Below are 21,931 nucleotides of genomic sequence, written 5' to 3' on the forward strand. Positions count from 1 at the left end.
ATGTATTGTCATGTGACCCATTCTCAGCCATCTTGTGGAAACGGAGAGAGAGCCACACACAACTCGAATACAAATAAACCCTGTGCTGTCAGTAAAAGCAGAGGTAAGACAGCGAAGATTAAATGCACAGTTTTGCTATAAAATAAAGCTAAACTATCGAAATAAGTATTCACGATGCTAAAGATCCCAGTTTCCGCGATTTCAACGCGTTTATGAGTGTTGTTATACCAGCATGTTTGCTTGGCCTTGAGGCTTCGGCCTCAAGTATGTGGTGGCACAGCATTCGATTCGGAGCGAGATGGGAAGTGTTTCAACGAGAACCTCTTGTAGCGGAAGGCTCGTAGGCCGGACGGAGGTTTGGGGGTTAAGCGTGAACTCGTGTCAGCTCACAATACTTCTGTGCGATTTTGTAACAGTATGACTCTTTGTTTGTTTTCCTTTTGAGAAGCTTAGCATTTTCGTAGAAATTACTGATCAGTGATCGATCGTTACTAAAAGTTTTGTAAAACAAAGTTCTCTAGTTAGTTATGTCGACCAGTTAGCACAGGTTACTGTTCTAGCTAGCTATATAACAGCGTATCAATAGTTATGGTTAAATACAATAGCTATAACGTTAACTATTATGCTATCAACTTGATTAACTAGCTAGTTAGCTGTCATGCAGTTACTTAGCTAGCTTGCCAAACAGCTTGGTAGCACAGTTGCACATTGTGGCTAGGCTATGTTAAATGTCAGAAGGTTAGCCAACATTTGTTTAGTTGGCTAACGTTAGCTATCTAACGTTTAACTTATTTTATAGCTAATGTCTATTGTCATTATAACGTTAAGTAACATATCTAGCTTGCTAACGTTAGCTAGTTTGTATTGCCAACTCACTAGCTAGCATCTAGGTAACTAAAGTTACGTATGGGAATGTGTGTGTCAGTCGGATTATCAAGCTAATTATGACCAGCCATATGGGAAGCTAACCTTAGTTAGCTACTAGCTAGCTACTGTAGCTCGTGTTGGAATCAATGAGGTAAACTTGTATATAAATCATTGTTTGGAATAGATATAAAGCGTTTATGCAATTTATTAAACTTATTTAAGAAGTACAGTTTGTTGTTTGCCAGACAGCTAATTTGTCAAGTTCCTTATTTTATAATAACGTGATACAGACATAGACATGCATATAGAAATAATTTGAGCTTGACATTGATAGTCAGACTACTTCGAAACCTAACTAGCCAACAGTCCAAATATTAGCTGGTTGAAACTTGAATATTTAATATGCATTTATATCACTCACAAACTAAACCATCCATAGACGCTAACTACCTTCAGCCCTATTGACTATAATATAGTATCTTCTGGTCAGGATTTTTGTTATGAGTCCCGACGCTCATTAAGAACGTTAAAAACGCATCACTTGCGTTACTGTTTTGGAAACCCAAATCAAATCTTTTATATCAGCAACAAATCATTTTCAACAAACAAAAGGTTCTATTACTACACCGCTTTATAGCGTTCGGGTTCCCATACGGCCATATTTCCATGTTTACAGCGCTTGTTTACAGAAGACGGAGGCGTAACTGTTCTAATTAGCCATCTGCGTCTTGAACACCAGTGTGTAAACGGAAAATGGACCCCACAAACGTGTTGTCACTGAAAAATACTCTAGGCTGGTTTACCGGTTAAAACAGTGTACAGTAAGTGTATATTTAGCGTTTGTGAAATAATTTTGAAACTAGAGGGCTTTATGTTTCTAGAACCTTACCACAATTGAGAATTTATTCATGTTTAGATTACAGTTTTGGCTGCTAGAGACAATTCGCCTCTAAACAGAACATGTACGGGCCTTGGACTATAAGGAGCAACGTTAGCCCAATAATGGACTACAGGAGCCTAAGTCACAGGCTATTTAGAGTGACATAATACGGCATCTAATCAATAATTTGTGACTAGTCTCCATTCTTCACTAGGGCTGTTGTGGCCCAGGATCTTTACAGAAGTTGCAGCATGATCTTTTTTTTTTTGTCGCCATAAATAATGAATTAAAATTCTAATGTTGATTGGTTGTAGCCCATATGTGGCTTGCAACAGGTGGGAAGTTCAACAACACATGCTTTCGGTTTATTCTATAGCTATCTGGCTAGACAGATTGTGGTTTAAACATACCTTTAGGCTGACTACGGGTCATTATATCTAACTGATCTGTGAACTTTAGCTACAGTGCCTTCAAAGTATTCATACCCCTTGACTTATTCCAAGTTTTTGTTTTATAGCCTGAATTGAACATTTATATATATATATATATAAATAAATAAATAATTCTCACCCATCTACACACACTACCCTATTTACATAAGTATTCACATCCCTGAGTTATACTTTGTAGAAGCACCTCTGGCAGCAATTACAGCTGTGAGTCTTTTTGGGTAAGTCTCTAAAAGCTTTGCACACCTGGATTGTACATTTGCCCATTATTCTTTTCAAAATTCTTCAAGCTCTGTCAGAATGGTTGTTGATCATTGCAAGACAACCATTTCAGGTTTTGCCATGGATTTTCAAGTAGATAAGTCCAAACTGTAACTCTGCCACTCAGGAAAATTCACTGTCTTGGTAAACAATTTGAGTGTAGATTTGGCCTTGTGTTTTAGGTTTTTGCCCAGCTGGAAGGTGTGTTCAACTCCCAGTGTCTGATGGAAAGCAGACTGAACCAGCGTTTCCTCTAGGATTTTGCCTGTGCTTAGCTCAATTCCGTTTCATTTTTTATCCTAAAAAGCTCCCCAGTCCTTAACGATGACAAATATACCCGTAACATGATGCAGCCACCACGATGCTTAATGGTGCAATATGGTGAAATCCCTGACTGTTTTCCTTCCTCCGGCAACTGAGTTAGGAAGGACGCCTTTATCTTTGTACTGTGGGTATTGATACACTATCCAAAGTGTAATGATTAACTTCATCATGCTCAAAGGGATATTCAATGTCTGATTTTTTTTTTTTTTACCCATCCACCAATGGGTGCTCTTTGCGAGGCATTGGAAAACCTCCCTGGTCTTTGTAGTTGAATCTGTTTGAAATTCACTGCTCGACAGAGGGACCTTACAATTATCTGTATGTGTGGGGTACAAAGATGAGGTAGTCATTCAAAAATCATGTTTAACACTATTGTGCAGACTGAGTCCATTGAACTTATGTTACTTGTTAATCACAATTTAAATTCAGAATGTATTTAGGCTTGCCATAACAAAGGTGTTGAATACTTATTGACTCAAGACATTTCAGCTCCAGATACTCAACTAGTCAGAAGGACAGTTTTGTTCCTTCTTTAATCAGAACAACAGTTTTCAGCTGTGCTAACATAATTGCAGAAGGGTTTTCTAATGATCAATTAGCCTTTTAAAACAATGAACTTGGACGCCTATGTAGATATTCCATGGAAAATCAGCCGTTTCCAGCTACAATAGTCATTTACAACATTAGCGATGTCCACTGTATTTCTGATCAATTAGATATTTTAATGGACAAGAAATGCTTTGCTTTTCAAAAACAAGGACATTTCTAATTAACTGCAAACTTTTGGATGGTAGTGTGTGTGTGTATATATATATATATATATAATGATACCTCAAAGGTTGCGCTACAGGCATAGGGATGCACCGAAGTTACATTTTTGGCCGATATCCGATATTGTTTTTGCCAACAAAAAAAGCAATACCGATAACCGCAATGTAATCTTTTTGCGGCCTTTTAAGCATTCTAGCACAGTTAAATAGTTGACACGGACGCATCGGTCTAAGGCACTGCATCTCAGTGCAAGAGGCGTCAATACAGTCCTTGGTTCGAATCCAGGCTGTATCACATCCGGCCGTGATTGGGTGTCCCATAGAGCGGCGCACAATTGGCCCAGCGTGGTCTGGGTTTGGCCGGGGTAGGCCGTCATTGTGAATGAGAATTTGTTCTTAACTCACTTGCCTAGTTAAATAAAGGTTACACGAGAGAGAAACACCAACACTCGGCTTGATTGTTTTAAGTGTCACTATCTTTATTTCTAAAACAGCTGGTATTGTTTGCACTAAATAATCATTACTAGAACAAATTATTATACTGTACAATAATTGATACATTTATTTAAATTGGAGGCACAATGTGCATTCGTAAAGTATTCAAACCCCTTGACTTTTTCCACATTTTGTTACGTTACAGCTTTATTCTAAAATTGATTACATTTCCCCCCCCCCCTCAATCTACACGCAATACCCCATATTGTCAAAGCAATTATATTTTTTTACTATCACATTTGCATAAGTATTCAGACCCTTTACTCAGCGACTACAGACTTCTTGGGTATGATGCTACAAGCTTGGCACACCTGTATTTGGTGAGTTTCTCCCATTCTTCTCTGCAGATCCTCTCAAGCTCTGTCAGGTTGGATAGGGAGCATCGTTGCACAGCTATTTTCAGGTCTCCAGAGATGTTCGATCGGGTTCAAGACCGGGCTCTGTCTGGGCCACTCAAGGACGTTCAGAGACTTGTCCCAAAGCCACTCCTGCATTGTATTGGCTGTGTGCTTAGGGTCGTTGTCCTGTTGGAAGGTGAACCTTCACTCCAGTCTGAGGTTCTGAGCGCTCTGGAGCAGGTTTTCATCAAGGATCTCTCTGTACTTTGCTCTGTGCTCCATTTATCTTTCCCTCGATCCTGACTAGTCTCCCAGTCCCTGCCGCTGAAAAACATCCCCACAGCATGATGCTCCCAYCAGCATGCTTCACTGTAGGGATTGTGCCAGGTTTCCTCCATACATGATGCTTGTCATTCAGGCCAAAGAGTTCAATCTTGGTATCATCAGACCAGAGAATCTTGTTTCTCATGGTCTGAGAGTCCTTTGGGTGCCTTTTGGCAAACTCCAAGCGGGCTGTCATGTGCCTTTTACTGAGGAGTGGCTTCCGTCTGGCCACTCTACCATAAAGGCCTGATTGGTGGAGTGTTGCAGAGATGGTTGTCCTTCTGGAAGGTTCTCCCATCTCCACAGAGGAACTCTGTCAGAGTGACCATCGGGTTCTTAATCCCCTCCCTGGCCAAGGCCCTTCTCCCCTGACTGCTCAGTTTGGCCGGCGGCCAGCTCTAGGAAGAGTCGTGGTGGTTCCAAACTTCTTCCATGTAAGAATGATGGAGGTCACTGTTTTTGGGGACCTTCAATGCTGCAGACATTTTTTGGTACCCTTCCCCAGATCTGTGCCTTGAAACAATTCTGTCTCGGAGCTCTATGGACAATTCCTTCGACCTCATGGCTTGGTTTTTGCTCTGATATGCACTGTCAACTGTGGGACCTTATCTAGACAGGTGTGTGCCTTTCCAAATCATGTCCAATCAATTGAATTTATCACAGGTGGACTCCAATCAAGTTGTAGAAACATCTTAAGGATGATCAATGTAAACAGTATTCACCTGAGCTCAATTTTGAGTCTCATAGCAAAGGGTCTGAATTCTTATGTAAATAAGGTATTTCTGTTTGGTTTTTAAATGTTTCAATAATTTCTAAACATGTTTTGCTTCGTCATTATGGGGTATTGTGTGTAGATTGAGGAAACGTAATATTAAATTCATTTTAGAACAAGGCTGTAAAAAAGTCAAGGGGTCTGAATACTTTCAGAATGCACTGTACATTTCAGTGTGATTATGAACTGTCAACAAGTCCTTAATAAAGAAAGCTTTAAAGATCTATTTCATATACAGACTATATACAGTACATGGCTCTGGCAATTACCTAAATAATTGTTATTATGTACCTGACAGAGGATCGGGTGATGCAATATTTGTCACCATCTATTGACCTTAAATCAGAATTTGGGTCTAATCTGTGGCAGAAAGAGAAATGGGATCGAAGATTTTCAATTCCATCAGCAGATTAATTAGTAATTGCCCTTTTGTGTATTGATCAAAGGATGTTGAATTATGTCCTTGCATTTTGCTACACCCGCAGTAACATCTGCTGAATATGTGTATGTGACCAATACAATTTGATTTGAATACCTTTCCAAGAAAAATATTGCATTGTATTAGGCTAATCATTTTGGCCCTTTCCTTCCAATAGAAGTTCTAGGAAGAATGGCAGAAACTCAGACACTCAACTTCGGACCAGAATGGTTGGTATAGCATCATGTTTATATGAAATCTTCTTGAGCTGAAATGTTGTATTGATTTAACAGTGTTCTGAGTTGTTAGGCTGGTTTGTTTTTTGACACCTGGTGCAGTGGTGCCTCACATGTTGAGGCCTGCCAGTTGTCCTCTAAACTCAGTTGTCCTCTAAACTTCACTTTTGTTTGTCTTTTTCTCCTGTCCCGCTTCACCAGGCTCCGGGCCCTGTCTGGTGGTGGCCATGGGGGTGGTAGCAGCAGTTGTGTTGCCACCTCACCACCTCTCTCACCTGCAATGCCAAAGTATAAACTTGCAGACTACCGCTACGGGAGAGAAGAAATGCTAGCACTTTATGTTAAGGATAGGGAGGTGAGGCAAAGGCATTCCGATGTGTTCTAAAAGGATACAGAGATACATGATTGGCATACAAATAAAGTGACTTGTATCGGCAGCTTCTGAAAAGTGCCCCAAGACAAAATTATGATTCATCCTTTTGTGGAGTGAGATTTCTTTAAAATTCAAATATATTGTCATCTTCCTGCAATATGTGTATTATACCTGACATTGCAATGGATACTTGCTCATACAATTTCTTCCTTCTCCTTATCAGATCCCTGTAGACCTACATGATAAGGATTTTCTGCCCATTTTACAAGAGGAGCCCCTGCCACCACTGGCACTTGTAGCTTTTACAGAGGAAGAGCAGGTTGGTGCCTTCAGTGTTCATTTACAAAGCCATGTTAGAATGAATATGCTAAATTAAGACTGCACCTTACCCTATTTGTTTGTAACCAAATATAGAGAATTGTTGGTTATAGACAGGTCTGCCCCACCCTCCTCTTTCTTTATCCTCTTTCTCCCTCCCTCTCCCCCACAGAGAAATTTTTCCATGTCTGTAAACAGTGCAGCTGTGCTCAGGCTGATGGGGAGAGGAGGGGGTCCGGTGGGGCCAGGGGCGCCGAGGGGTCGAAGTACCTCACGGGGTCGAGGTGAGGAAAGGGCCCTATTCTCTCTGTGTCCATCTCAACAGTCTGAAGAGGCTTCCTCTGCTTGTGTCCTCTTCATCTGCACTAATCAGAAAAACAGACTAGGTGAACTGTTAATTTCTTTCATGTCAATAAAGGAGACGAGAAAACTACTTTAGACTATTGGCTGTTGAGACCAGTGATTTATTTATAGGTTGAGACCCACCCCTAAGAATCTTAACAATGTCTGCCAGCTTCACAGAAGGGATGTAACCGTAGCACTCTGTTAATAGGCTTGATAATGCTCCTGTCAGCAGAAGCTGTCGGAGCTGGTTGAATTCATTTTCACCAGCTAGCTCCAACATTAAAGTGTGGCGTGTATGTTTGAATCCTTTTCAACTGTAATGTGAATTGTGGATTCAAATAAGGTATTTAAAATGTGTGTCTGGCAGGTCGGGGTAGAGGAGACGGAGGGTTTTACCAAAGAAGTTTTGATGACGTGGAAGGAGGCTTTGGACGCGGGGGCAGGGAGATGCACCGCTCCCAGAGCTGGGAGGAAAGGTAATGGACTATCCTTACTGGAGGCGCGAGCGTGTAACTGGAATTGTCACGCCCATTAACCTTTGACTTCAATGCATGATTTATGCAAATCTTCATGTTAAGTGGGTGCATCTTAAGATGGGTTTCAGGCTAGTGGAATGAGAATGATCAAAACCCATTTGGTTTATGGGGTTGACATATTGTCATGTTTTTGGTTATATCCATCTGTGTTTGACTATCTGCATGCTCAGTCATTCTTTTTGTCTTTTCTCCTTTTCAAAGTCATGCTGAGTCTATTTTCTCACCATCTAGGGGAGACCGAAGGTTTGAAAAGCCAGGTCGAAAAGAGACAGGTTTGTGCCAATACTTGCTCATCAAATAATCAATGCTGTTTGAATGTGATATAAATAAAATGCCGGGTTAAATCATTTACAGGTAATGTAATCACTTTGCTCTCTCTCTCTCTCTCTCTGTTCCATTGACTTGGCAGAAGTTGCTCCTACCCACTTCCTGATGAATCATAGTAAGTTTGCCCTCCAGGGTCCTCGTTCGTAAACCGTGCGTACAAAATAGACCAAATAAATTCCGTGTGCCAGTTTTCACGCAGAAGTTGGAATTTATAAAAACGCAACTTTACGTGAGAATGTGCTTTCCTCCCCGCAAACTTTAAACCATGTGTACGCACAGTTTCTAGTTGTTGAAGTATTCCATTGCAAGAAGGCAGAATTAGCCATGTGCAAATGGGGACTATACGATGATACTCTTATTCATAACAAAAAAAACAGGTAGCTAAATATAAGATGCAGTCATTTCCCATTAGTGAGAGGAGAGAAAATCTATTTATTTTATCTTTGCATTCTAAAGTAATTAGAAATAGGTATCTATTTTCTATTATTTATTTCATTTCCATGATCATTGAAGAATCAATTCCTCACCTTTTCTGACTGATGGCTTCATACTCACGAAATGACCTATAGGCCTCCAACAATTTAGGATAGGCTACCATTCGTCCCATCTATCATTTAATTGGACCTACTTCACAGTGGGAAATAGATAAGCTATTTCAAGTATTTTGCTCTAAGCGATCCAAAGTTTAACGGTTCACCTTTTCCATTGGAGTCTGAATACAGTAATTTCTCGAGTTGACAATATTTCATTTATAAACATAATACATTATACATATATCATAACCATTGCAGAATAAATTCCTCACCTTTTCTGGCCATGATGAGTTCATATTCCTGAAGTAGCCATGCAACAAATGACCATGCACATCTCTAATATAATTGGGCCTGTTAGATAGGCTATTATAATCAAAAAATGTTGCTCTATGCATCTGAAAGAGAATAGAATTTAACAGATGAACTCAGTTGATCTTTTGATCTACCACTAAGCCTACTTGGTAAGCCTACTTTAGTATTATTTTCTTTCCGATTAGACAAAGTTTCAGAGATCGCGGGCAGTGCAACATAATTGAATTTATACGATCTGTTAACAGGTCCACAACAATTCAGAAACTGTCAGATACAGCAAATGTCACTGCAAAAGAAATACATTCTGCCAACACCTCCAAAGACATTTGGCCAAGTTTGTTATTGCTATTTACTTTAGATCACAGGAGGTCGGTGGTACCTTAATAAGCTGTACACTACTTAATCAGACAACAATACAGCTATGCAAATGTTTAGACAACCTCACAACGTATTTACTGTGACCAAGGACACCCTCAGGCTAAAAGTTTGAATCTCATGTATTGCTTGAAATTGTGGCGTTGCTACATATGTATGTATTGAGTGTTTTTTAMATTTTTTATTTTAATAAAAATGTCAAGATTGATCTCCTTTTGATAAAATAAAGTTATTCAATCCTTTCCTCTCCAGTCCGTGCTAACTACGAGGAGGTTGGGACCGGTGTGGGGGGCCTGCCAGTGAGGAAGCATGACTTCACGCGTTCGGAGAGTGAGAACTGGCGCACGTCCCGGGATGAAGTGAATGGTGAGGATGGTGAAGAGGGGGGCTGGCGCCTGGCTGGCACCTTGGCATGTGCCTTGCGACGGGACAGCGAGCGGTGGTGCCCCCCGAGTCCAGGTGTGCCCTGTAGTCATCTCACACTGCTGCCACCACAATGTGTCCTGTCGTGTGTGTGTGTGGGTGATGGTTCCAATCTCGATACAACTCTTAAAGGTTGATTTTTAAAAAGCTGGTCTTATTCTGAACTCATAAATCACAATGGACACCTCAAATCATACTAAAATCCCTCTCTTGTTCAGGCATCATGGCCAACCAAATGAGAACAGGTTTTCAACATGAAATACTCCAATCTGTCTGTAGCTTCACAAAAGAAAGCATCACATGCATCTAAGAAACAGCAACATAAAGTGGTGGTCTTCAATGTGAGAGAATGGCTGGCGTAGAGCTGAGTGGCGGGGTCCTTAAACAGCTCTTCTCCTCAGACGGGACGCGGTCGGCAGGGTGGCGAGAGGCTCACCCGGGGGAGCAGCCGCGGCAGCGCAGGCTCCCTTTCGATGCCAGGGAGGACGAGCGCGGCTACAGGCATCCCCCGTCGGCCAGCGGCAGCCTGGAGGAGGATGGAGGGGGCAGCCTGCCAGAGTGGTGTCTGGAGGACGCTGAAGAGGAGACGGGCACCTTCGACTCCTCCGGAGCCTTCCTTTCGCTCAAGGTTCGAGTGAGTGAATAGTCCGTTTAGTCAGTCTAACGAACATCACTTGTTCATGGATGCTGGGCCAAAGAAATGTTTAAGAAATTAGTAGAACCTGCACACATGATTTGAAGTCTACCGAGTAGTTATACAATGATTTGTTTTCCCCGAAGGGCAATTTGTTTGCTGCAATTACAAGTATGTCATCGGAGCACTGAGAGATGTGGAACTCTGTGAATGCCAGGCTGCTATGAGAAGGATATATATATCTCCCCCACAGAAAGCTCCCAAGGAGCCCATCCTGGAGGAGGCAGAGCTGGACTTCAGACCCCTGGAGGAATGTGACGAGGGTCTGGAGGAGGACGGACACCCCCGGGAGACCAAAGACACAGACGAAGAGGCCAGGAGAGAGCCCGACAGAAAACAGGGTGAGTTAAGAGCGGAAACTGTCCGGCATACTGTATTTTTGCTCCCAATACTAAACTGTCTATGTGGAGATAAACATTGATTCATGTCTTGTTTTTGTCTTTAGATGTGGGGAGAGCGATAGAGGAGGCTGCTCCGTCTCCACCTGAGCCCCTGCCCCCCAGCCAGCCCGACAGAGTGGAGGATCCTGAGGGGCCGTTGGAGAAGCCACTTGAGCGACCCCCTGCCCCGGAACACAGGCCAGAGGCCAACAAAGTCCCCCTGCACACCCCCATGTCCAATACAATGCTGGACTCCCTCCCCATCCCCCACACCGTTGCACACACTCTCACAGGTAGGTTTACATACAAGCAGTGGAGGAATGCAGTCAAATCTCCCACATTTGTGCCCTCTTGAGGCTGTGTTTGGTGACATATTGTTGCGTATTTCTTTAAACCACCTCCACCTGTGAGTCAATGACACCTTTGTTTTCCGCAGTAACCTTGTGCTTAAAATATACACACAGGATTGCATGTAGTTTGAGATTGTCAATTGTGAGATTCTGTTAGAGACTAACCCCACACCCTCTTGCCTCTGTCCTGTCCAGTGTCGGCCCCGTCGTACACCATCCAGATGCAGCAGAAGCCCCTGGAGGTTCCCGTGGCCATGCCCGCCCCGCTGCCCTTCAGTGCTAGCCTCATGCCCAAAAGCACGTCTATCATGGCCCCTAACAATATGGCCACCAGTACGGGCCTCATGGCGCCCATCGGAAGGCCCACGGCCATGCCGCCACACCACACTATGGATGAAGATGAGGGACTGAAGCACTTTGAACAGGTTAGTGGACAATGACTACGGTTTCTGGAAGTTAGTTGGTTACAGAGCTGCAAGTTAGTGAAAGTTACCAAGCTGGTTTTGGTGTTACTGAATTTAGAGCATGTCTGGACATGAAACTTTCAGTGTGGGGTCATTTTTGGAACACGTCAAGAATATGGAGAGGGTGTTTATTGAATTCTAATGAAATTATTGCAGTTTTTCTATCTCCCTGCGGTAAACTGAGATGGTGGTGTTTGTTTTGGGATACTGTCATGGCGCTCTACACGTACTCCTTGAATGAACAATAAAATTAAACTCTCGCTCGCTTTTATAGGAGGCAGAGAAGATGGTGGCGTATCTACAGGACGGTGATGACCGGCTGGCTGCCAAGAGCTCAGCTACCAAACCAGCCGGCCTGCCGCTCACACACGAGGCTGCTCTGAAGTGGTTTTATAAAGACCCCCAGGGAGAGATACAGGGTGAGACAGAGTGAGGGGACCGGGGCTTCTCTGAATGAAAATCTGCATACACTGCAACCAGTAAATGGAGAAATTTCAGTGACTTTGTCAAATCTAATAATGTCCTCCTCCATGTCTCCCCCTCTCCAGGTCCGTTCAGTAACCCGGAGATGACAGAGTGGTTCCAGGCGGGCTACTTCACCATGACCCTGCTGGTGAAGAGAGGCTGTGACGAGGTCTTCCAGCCCCTGGGTGAGATCATCAAGATGTGGGGCAGGGTGCCCTTCGCCCCCGGCCCAGCACCGCCACCCCTACTGGTAACCATCACACACCTGAGCTCCATCGAGCATTCTAGAATTCACCACTTTGTATTATCCTGAAATTAATCTTAATTATTCTATGGGCAATTCAAAATGTTTCCGATRCACCTCACACCATCTGCATCGTCTCATGGTCAAAGGAAGTTTATGTTTAGCCTAGGGCACATTCAGAAGGCAAATGTTGTGACATTGCCATTCCTTATTCTAAGTCAGAGGCTTGTTCACTCTACATAACATATTGAACGTTCCACAACATTGTGCCATGCTGAATGCAGCCCAGGTCGTCGTCCCTTTGCCTGTGTTGTGGCTCTACTTCTCTGTCTCCTTGCCGATCCTATGTCTTACTCGGCCTGTCTCCCCAGGGTGATGCCGGGGACCAGGAGCGTCTGAAGCGACAGCAGGAGCTGACGGCCCTCAACCTTTACCAGCTGCAGCAGCTGCAGTACCAGTACCTTTTGAGGCAGCAGTACGCCCAAGCCCTGGCCCAGCAGAAAGCCCAGGCCCTCAGCTCAGCACCACACCAGCAGCAGCAGCAACAGCAGCAGCAGATCAACCTGCTCCTCCAGCAATACCAGGCCCTCAAGATGAGGTCAGCAGAAAACACGTAAGCATATCTGCAGACTAACACCTCTGCTGCAATACCAGGCCCTCAAGATGAGGTTGGAGATGCACGCATACACACAGCTTCAGCATTACTAGGCCCTCAAACACTCGCACTTGGCTCCACCCCCCTTACTAGCACTGACTTTGCTGATAGCTACTTTGAGGAAAAATATGCTTACTATGACTGAGATATGTGGTTGTCCCACCCAGCTATATTAAGATGAATGCACTAACTGTAAGTAGCTGAATGATGAAGACATACTCACACACTCAATATGACACAGGTTCTCCTCAAACATCTTTCACTGTGGGCATTATTCAATGCCGTGTCAACATACTGGTGTGTTCTGGTTATTTATGCCATTTCTGTGTTTGGCTCCCTGTGTAGAACATCTGAGTCTCTCTTACCTCCTGTGACTCGGTCCATGTCCGTACCAGAATCCCAGGGTTCTGTGTGGGAAATGCAGAACACCTCTCAGGCCTCCTGCACATCAAACATCCAGCAACCCACACCCAGTGGTAAAACTTAATGCAGAACACACACTGAAAACATTAGCACTCGTTTTGTTTTGGGCTGATGTTTATAACCAATTTAGCTTTTGAAAGTTTGAGTTTCTGAACCTACTAGATGACAGCAAAATGCAGTGCTCCTCAATTCACCAAAAAGTGGAGAAAGCTCAATCATATGAATGAATGTGGATCAATGATATATAATGACCATCCATCCAGCCTTACTGACTGACTGTTTTGTGTGCCTGTGCAGCGTGGGAGGGCAGCAGTGTGTGGGATCTGCCCATAGACTCCATGGCCCAGGCCCCCACCATAGAACAGATGCAAAACCTGGAGAAGAATAAGGCTGCCAAGGTAAGAGCACCATATTTTCTGTACTTATACAATCCTAAGTTTCAGATCTTTATGAAGTGCCTTGGGCTAGGGCTCAATGTGTCGAATTTGACCGTTGTTAAACACATTAAAGGTTTAGCGTTATGAATTGCCACAAGCAGCAATAAGACTGTGTATGAGTATCTGTGCATGTGCACGCGTGTGCTTCACTCAGTGGTGTAAAGTACTTTACTATACTATACTGGACAAAAATATAATCGCAACATTTTAAAATGTTTTTCATGAGCAGAAATTTTCCATACAAACAAAAGGCTTATTTCTCTAAAATGTTGTGCACAAATTTGTTGACATCTCTGTTAGTGAGCATTTCTCCTTTGCCAAGATAATCCATCCACCTGACGGATATGGCATATTAAGAAGCTGATTAAACAGCATGATCATTACACAGGTGCACCTTGTGCTGGGGACAATAAAAGACCTCTCTAAAATGTGCTGTTTTGTCACACAACACAATGCCACAGATGTCTCAAGTTTTGAGGGAGTGTGCAATTGACATGCTGACTGCAGGAATGTCCAACAGAACTGTTGCAAGATAATTGAATGTTCATTTATCTACCATAAGTTGCCTCCAACATTGATTTGAGAATTTGGCAGTACATCCAACCAGGGTCACAATCGCAGACCATGTCTGAGTATTGGAGTGTGCCCCTGGCTATCCATAAATAAAATGGTACTGTCTGGTTTGCTTAATATATGGAATTTGAAATGATTTATACTTGAACTTTCAATACTTAAGTATATTTAAAATCAAATACTTTTAGACTTTTACTTGTATTTTACTAGATGACTTTCACTTTTTCTTGAGTCATTTTCTGTTAAGGTATCTTTACTCAAGTGTGACAATTGGGTACTTTTTCCACCACTGGCTTCACTCAGCTACAACGTGGTAGCTACTGGACCAAAACAGCAGAGAATTTTTGCCTTGTGCTTTAACGCTCTTAGTTGTATGTGGAAATCGGCCCGACATTGCCGTTTACTTCGTGCATCGCTGAGTTATGTCAAAAGGTGTTTTTTATGTGATTGTGATTTACTTATTAACTCTAAATGTTTTTGATCAGCTGGAGCTGGAGCGGGGTGAGGCAGAGCTGAGTGCCAAGAGGGAGGAGGAGGAACACAAACGCCTGGAGGAGGAGCAGCTAGCACGTCAGAAACAGGTGGGGGGGTTCATTAGACTGTTGCTTGCTGAAATACGCCAGTTAGCTTTGTTGATGTTCAATGTATGATTGCCTAGAGTTGCAAGTTTGACCCATTAGCCCGTAAATTCCTGAGAGGAGCCCTACATTTGATGTTTTATGCAACTGATTTGATAGATTTCTCTATCCACAGGAGGAGGCATTGAAGAGGCAGCGGAAGCAGCAGCAGGAGGAGGCGCTGCGCCAACAGAAAGAGGAGGAAGAGGAACGGCATGCGCAGGAGGAGGCCCTCCGCAGACTGGAGGAGAGGAGGAGGAGGGAGGAGGAGGAGGAAGAGGAGAGGAAGCAAAGGGAAGAGTTCCTCCGCAAACAGGTGCTGGGTTTCACAATCAAGACCAGTACAGGGTCGTGTTCAGTAGGCACCAAATAGAACAACATTTAGTACAACGGGAAGGAACAACCTGGTTTTCAGTAAGAATTACTCAATATTTTGCTACTGTGTGCCTAATGAATACGACCCTGCCCTTACTGTGTGGGACAGGTGATACCAAATGCAAATTTCCACATACAGGTGTAGGATCTTAATTTGATCTGTATTGTCGCAGCAACAAGATTTTAACATTTAGTCCATAATGTTGCTTGATTGGTGGTTAGCCTATTACCAGGCCTAAAGTAGGCTACATGAAATATACAATACTGATAATATAACTGTTAGTGTGGGTTTTCAGTGAATTTATGTAAATCAGAAAGCACATCTGCATTTCTCAATAAAGTTGGCCCTATTTTTAAAAAAGAAACATGTTGTCGTTGCTCCTTAGGAGGAGGAGCACCGAAAGCAGGAGGAGCTGGAGGCCCTGAGGAGGCATGAGGAAGAGAAGCGGCAACAGGAGGAGGCGGCTGCGGTGGCTTTGGTACGGCAACAGCAGGAGGAGGCGAAAAGGAGAGAGCAGGAGCTAGCCAGACAGAGGCAGCAGCAGCAGGAGGCGCTCCGCCGACTACAGCAGCAACAGCAGCTAGCCCAGATGAAGGTAACTAAACAGTATAACACCTTAAGACACCTAACACTACAACAGCTAGGTACCATCTACTGCACGATTAGTGATGGAGGGGGGATTGACTGATTTTATAACTTTTGTCATGGCTCTGTCTTGTCCCTCTGCAGCAGACATATGGTGAACAATATGTTTGGAACATCAAATCGCAATAAAATGAGTGTCGAATCGCAATACATATAGATTCGCATTGTCGGCACCAAAGAATCGTGATAATACCGATTCGTGAGGTCCCTGCCAATTCCCGGCCCTATACACAATACTATATTATAATAAAGTCTGCCTTAGGAAAGAGGTCTTTTGACCTCAATGGGACTTCCTGGTTAAATATAATATAGCCTATTAACAATGCACTATCCTAACAATAATTGAGGTCAGAACATCAGAAATACTGTATTTGACCTTTTAATTGAACATTAAAATGGACTGTTGGCCTTTTGGTCTGGTATTTCTATCTTGTGCTAATCACATCCATGAGTTTCTCTATGTGAATATTTCTTTGTCACGGATAAAGCCCTGACTGTCCTGCTTGCCATTCTATCACTGACTAACCGAATCTTTGTCCTGTCCCATAGCTGCCGTCTTCCTCTAAGTGGGGCCAGCAGTCAGCAGTCACGGCAGCAGCCATCTCTCAGTCCCAGAACGCTCTGTCGCTCGCTGAGATCCAGAAAGTGGAAGAGGAGAGAGAACGACAGGCACGAGAGGAGGTAAGCGGAGCTACAGTCAAAGTATTACATATAACATGGGTGGCACTCCTTAAGCACTTTATTGTGCTACCAATTTCTTGTACCTGTTTTGATACGATTTTCTGGATGATAATGAGTTTTCCCACTTAGCACTAAGGTAGCATGAAATAGAATTGTTCTACAAATCCATCATGCTTTATAACCTAGAGCCTTACYCATGAACCCCCCCCCCCCCTCTCTCCACCCATGCAGCAGCGGCGCCAGCAGGCGGAGCACCTGAAGCTCCTGCAGCAGCAGGCCCTGCAGGAGGCCCGGAATCCCCAGGCCAAGCTCTCTGGCTGGGGCAGCGTGGCCAAGCAGCCGGCCACCACGAAGTCCCTGCTGGAGATCCAGAGAGAGGAGGCCCAGCAGGTGAAGCAGAGGAAGGAGCAGGGGGGTGGGGGCCAGCAGCCCAGTCACCCCACAGTCACCCAGCAGAACCGTGCCCAGAACAAAGCTGTGAGTTGGTTCATTCGCTCATTCGTTCATGAATTCATCTGCATTCATTCATAGTCTTCTATATCATGTATTTGGCGATGTGCTGATACTGTTGTCTAAAAATGTTTCTCAAACCTTTCCTTCGGGACCCACGGACGTTTCAAAATGTGTATGTAGTTGTGAACTAGCTCACCTAATTCAGCTAATCAAGAGCTTGATGGTTATTTGACATGTTGAATCAGGTGTACTAGCTGTAGACTAGATCAAATACGTGGAGAGGCTTGGGAGGTTGGGGAAACATTCCTCTTAATCAAAGACAACCCTGTTTGAATACTACTTGGACGTAATGACACTGGTCTGACCAGGTTGGTTGTCTCTCTCTAACCCCTCTTTCCCCAGACCACCGCTCTGAGCCCCTCGGTGTGGGGCTCGGTGGCCACCAGCGGCGGGGCTCCTAACTGGGGCGGTGACAGCAGCATCTGGGGCGACAGCACCAACTCCAACATGGGCTTCTGGGACGAGGAGGTGGCCCAGGCCCCACCCCCCGCCAGGAAGCCCAATGCTCAGAAGAACAACAAGGGCAACGCCAACCTCAGGTACAACCTCAGGACACTTTTACAGCTCTCAACTGATTGACAGTTTCTATTTTGGCTGCTGGACTCAAGGAAGGTGGTTGGAAGAACAATTTTATACCACTAATATTTATGTTTTAGTTATTAAGGGCAGAATCCTAGATTCCACTGAAGTTTACGTTTCACTTAGTCACATGTTGTCAACACACTAAGTGAAAATTCCACTGAAGTGGAAGTATGTTCAAATTAGGCTGATCTAATACAATTCCATGGATCACTTGGTTGTTAAAAAGGAAGGCAGTGTATCTAATACTGTGTGGTAACTGTGTGAGCAGCAGTCGGGCCAATAAGAAGGTGGAGGAGGAGGAGAAGCTGCTGAAGTTGTTCCAGGGGGTTAATAAGAGACAGCAGGATGGCTTCATGCAGTGGTGTGAGAAGACCCTGCACACCCTCAACACTGCCAACAACCTGGACGGTGAGTGTATATATACACACCCTCAACACTGCCAACAACCTGGACGGTGAGTGTATATATTATATTACACACCTTCAACACTGCCAACAAACCTGGGGACGGTGAGTGTATATATATACACACCCTCAACACTGCCAACAACCTGGACGGTGAGTGTATATATATATACACACCCTCAACACTGCCAACAACCTGGACGGTGAGTGTATATATATATATATACACACCCTCAACACTGCCAACAACCTGGACGGTGATTCTCTCTATGACGTACTATACATACCAACAATCTAGGTGTCGGATATCGCACCCTATTCCCTATGGACCCTGGTCAAACAGTGCACTATATAGGGAATAGGGTTCCAATTCTAAAGGTAACTCGAACCTAAAGTAACCTTCACTGTGTGATCCCATCTTTAAAAGTCACCTGCCCCTCTTCCTCCTCTGCAGTCCCGACATTTGCATCCTTCCTGAAGGAGGTGGACAGTCCGTACGAGGTGCACGACTACGTGCGCGCCTACCTGGGGGACACGTCCGAGGCCAAGGAGTTTGCCAAACAGTTCCTGGAGCGCCGTGCCAAGCAGAATGCCAACCAACAGAAAGCGCCCCCGGCCCCGCAGAACCAGCAGCCAACACTAAAACAGCAACAGCAGGTGAGAGAGACGCAGCAGAACAGGTCATTGGTGTGCCTGTGGTCTAGTGGTAACACTCCTGGCTCTCCCCTCCAGAGACCGGGGTTCAATCCCTGCTCCAACCCTTCAATCTGTTTCCCACCTGCCTGTACCCTCTCTGATTTCCTCCCTGTCTAAATAGTCAAAAATAACCCCAAAAAATAAATAACATTGGAGAAGTGCTTCGGAGTTATGTTGTAGTCTAGTCAGAAAGATAGTAGAATTGTCCAGATTTCCCTGCTTTCCCATGTTGTCCTGGTTACAACCCTGGGTATTGATGAGCAGTTTGTGTGTTGGTTCTAAGCTGGATCAAAAGTTCTCCCATAACAAGGTTGGTCAGTGACCACTGTTCATTGGTTTTCAAAATGTTACTTTGGACCATCATGTAGAGAGAGAGAGACCTATAGAGAACTGGGATAAATGCTGGACCATAATATTTCAGAAATCCATACATACATTAATCAATACCCTGCTACCAATGTTAGTAGTTATCTGACCCCTCATTTGCTTTGTGACTCTATTTCCCAGGATTCAATGTGGGGTGTGAGCGGAACAGGCTCTCCGTCTCTGTACCAGTCAAACCACACCAGCCTTCAGCAGCAGGCACGCTTCGAGACCGTCACCTCAGGGAAGAAGAAGAAAAAGCAGAAGATGGTCCGGGCAGACCCCAGCCTGCTAGGTGAGGAATAAACTATTGAAGCACTGTTGTCAATGTTTTCTGTTTTTTTGGTACTTTTACGCAATTCCCCTACGGACTCGTGAGAGGCAACGGTCGAGAGCCATGCGTCCTCCGACACACGACCCTGCCAAGCAGCACTGCTTCTTGACACATTGCTTGCTTAACCCGGAAGCCAGCCGCACCAATGTATCGGAGGAAACACTTCCAGCTGGCGACCGAAGTCCGCATGCAGGTGCCCAGCCCGCCACAAGGAAATCCCAGCCGGGCCAAACCCTCCCCTAAACCGGACGACACTGTAACCCGCCTCATGGGTCTCCCAGTTACTTCCGGCTGTGACACAGCCTGGGATTGAACCCGGGTCTGTAGTGATGCATCAGTGCCTTAGACCGCGATGCAGTGCCTTAGACCGCGATGCAGTGCCTTAGACCGCGATGCAGTGCCTAAGACCGCGATGCAGTGCCTTAGACCGCGATGCAGTGCCTTAGACCGCGATGCAATGCCTTAAACCGCTGCGCCACTCGGGAGGCCTGTCAATTAATTTAAAAAACTAACTTCCTAAATTTCTTCTCATATTTGATACAGCCTTAGCTGGCAACCCAGAGCATGAACTATCCACCAATTAGTGTATTTAAAGAAACAGTGCTACACCAAGACATTCTAGTGAAAGGCCCTAACAGCAAGAAAGCTGAATAGCCAATGTATATATGGCTGAGAGCAGGCGGGATTCTTGGCCAATCACATTCACGTTGAAATGCTGTGTCACGCAAATGCTAAGCCATTCGTCAACCACTACCCTCTAGAAAGTCAGGGTATTCGTCAGTAAACAATTTTCCTTAAGTACGTAATGTCACGATTACAAAGCTATGCAATATTATTAAGGAGAAAAAGTTGATAATCTCACATCTCGGAAAAGATCTGTAATGTTGTGCGTCTTGTTCACGTAATTCATGCTAGTGTTGGGTTGTTGAGCTAGCGCCCAATTGATTCCCATTCACTCCTTAAAGCTTTGCACTCCTTGACTCAGAATGTACTGTTCTCATTGGCTTTACGGCTAATGCTAATTGGATTAGCATCTCTTCTGACTACCACATGCATACCTCTGATACTAAATTCACTTTCCCTGTTCTCTCTCATCTTCCCAGGTTTTTCTGTGAACGCGGCGTCTGAGAGGTTGAACATGGGCGAGATCGAGACGGTGGAGGACTTTTAAAGGGACTGCTCTGCTGCCAACCCCACTGACCATATCGTTCTGAACAGCTGCCATTGTACCCCCTACAACCACCACCTTCCCACCCCAATCCCCCTTTCCTTTTGTGAACAGCATCCTCTTTCCGTTCTGTTTGTACTTTTTAATTTAACATTTGTCATTGGAAGCTGGGGACGCTTGCCAGTGCTAGAGGACCCCTCAAAAAACATCCCAAATTAGTATTTTGCCCTATGTGAGACAGGGAGAAGGCTAACGAAGCAGCCAAACAATCAAACAGAACCATAAAAACCAACCAAGCATTGAACAACAAATCAATCAATGTAAAGGCCTAATCTGACTTCTCCCAAAGAAGAGAGCTGAGGGGAGGACATGGATGTCTCCCTGTCTATGGTCGGCTGTTCAGTCCCCTCCTAGTATCTTGTCTGAAAGTATGCAAGAGAGAGCTGTTACCTGATGCAATCTTCTCCCCATGAAATTGAACGCATTGGGGGGGGGGGGATAGAGTACTTTTTTCTGTTTTGTTATTTTTATTTATTGAATGTTTTTCTCCCCCCTCTTCTCCTCCCTTCACTCCTGTTTTCTGCCTGTTTGTGGATGGTGGTGGTATTGTAGGAGCCAAGGATGTGTGTGCCCATTGATGTCCTGTTTTAAGGACATGTTCGAGAGTTCCAAGTAGTTATCCATTTCTTGTAAAATACTAGGCTGTTTAAAGAATAACCTTTCAATTCTGCATCTGTATTATAATATATGAAAATGATGAACTACTGGAGTCATACTTTTCTATTGCGGTATGAAATAAAACAGTCTCTTGTGTGGGCTGTTCACACCTCTGAATCAATTATCTCCTTCCACGCACAACACTTTACTCACGTTTGTACTCAATACTTTTTAATGCTGATTCACTGTAGAGACTAAAATCTAAAATAACATAAATCATGTGTAAGTCCAAAGTTGAATGCAATAGTTGTGAATATATCTCCTCCCAGTTACTGGTTTAGATTGGTAGTTATCATCCTATAATTGATCTAATACCAAACCAAATTATTTTTCCCTCCTGAGTTTATCATTCCCTGCATTGATGTAATTTTGGGTTATATCCTAAACAATTCACCCTACTGAGCATACCTACCCTAATTTCCAATCATTCTTAAGCAATTAGGCCCGAGGAGGTACGGCTAAGGGATGTTCTTA

The 21,931-nt window shown here is 44.1% G+C and overlaps 1 protein-coding gene across 6 annotated transcripts; it reads left to right on the forward strand.

Annotated features, from left to right (window-relative positions):
• LOC111979162 (GRB10-interacting GYF protein 2) lies at positions 1 to 21,574 on the forward strand. Of its 6 annotated transcripts, none has more exons than XM_070448923.1 (28): positions 1 to 103; positions 6,077 to 6,128; positions 6,336 to 6,489; positions 6,731 to 6,826; positions 6,998 to 7,109; positions 7,538 to 7,646; positions 7,908 to 7,978; positions 8,116 to 8,148; positions 9,506 to 9,712; positions 10,078 to 10,310; positions 10,564 to 10,711; positions 10,816 to 11,043; positions 11,296 to 11,525; positions 11,839 to 11,983; positions 12,113 to 12,279; positions 12,645 to 12,886; positions 13,274 to 13,404; positions 13,649 to 13,749; positions 14,847 to 14,942; positions 15,115 to 15,294; positions 15,740 to 15,949; positions 16,549 to 16,680; positions 16,912 to 17,157; positions 17,536 to 17,732; positions 18,044 to 18,183; positions 18,634 to 18,836; positions 19,383 to 19,533; positions 20,676 to 21,574. In XM_070448923.1, the coding sequence occupies exons 1-28, from the start codon at positions 1 to 3 to the stop codon at positions 20,741 to 20,743; spliced, it is 4,185 nt and encodes a 1,394-aa protein (XP_070305024.1). In that variant the 3' UTR covers positions 20,744 to 21,574. The 6 variants fall into 6 exon arrangements, with proteins under 6 accessions (XP_070305024.1, XP_023865268.1, XP_023865271.1 ...); XM_024009500.1 differs by having other exon boundaries at positions 7,938 to 7,978; XM_024009503.1 differs by having other exon boundaries at positions 7,938 to 7,978; positions 10,078 to 10,304.
• Positions 21,575 to 21,931: the final 357 nt, after the last annotated feature.

Source organism: Salvelinus sp. IW2-2015, linkage group LG19, assembly GCF_002910315.2.
Source record: "Salvelinus sp. IW2-2015 linkage group LG19, ASM291031v2, whole genome shotgun sequence".
Classification (NCBI taxonomy): Eukaryota; Metazoa; Chordata; class Actinopteri; order Salmoniformes; family Salmonidae; genus Salvelinus; species Salvelinus sp. IW2-2015.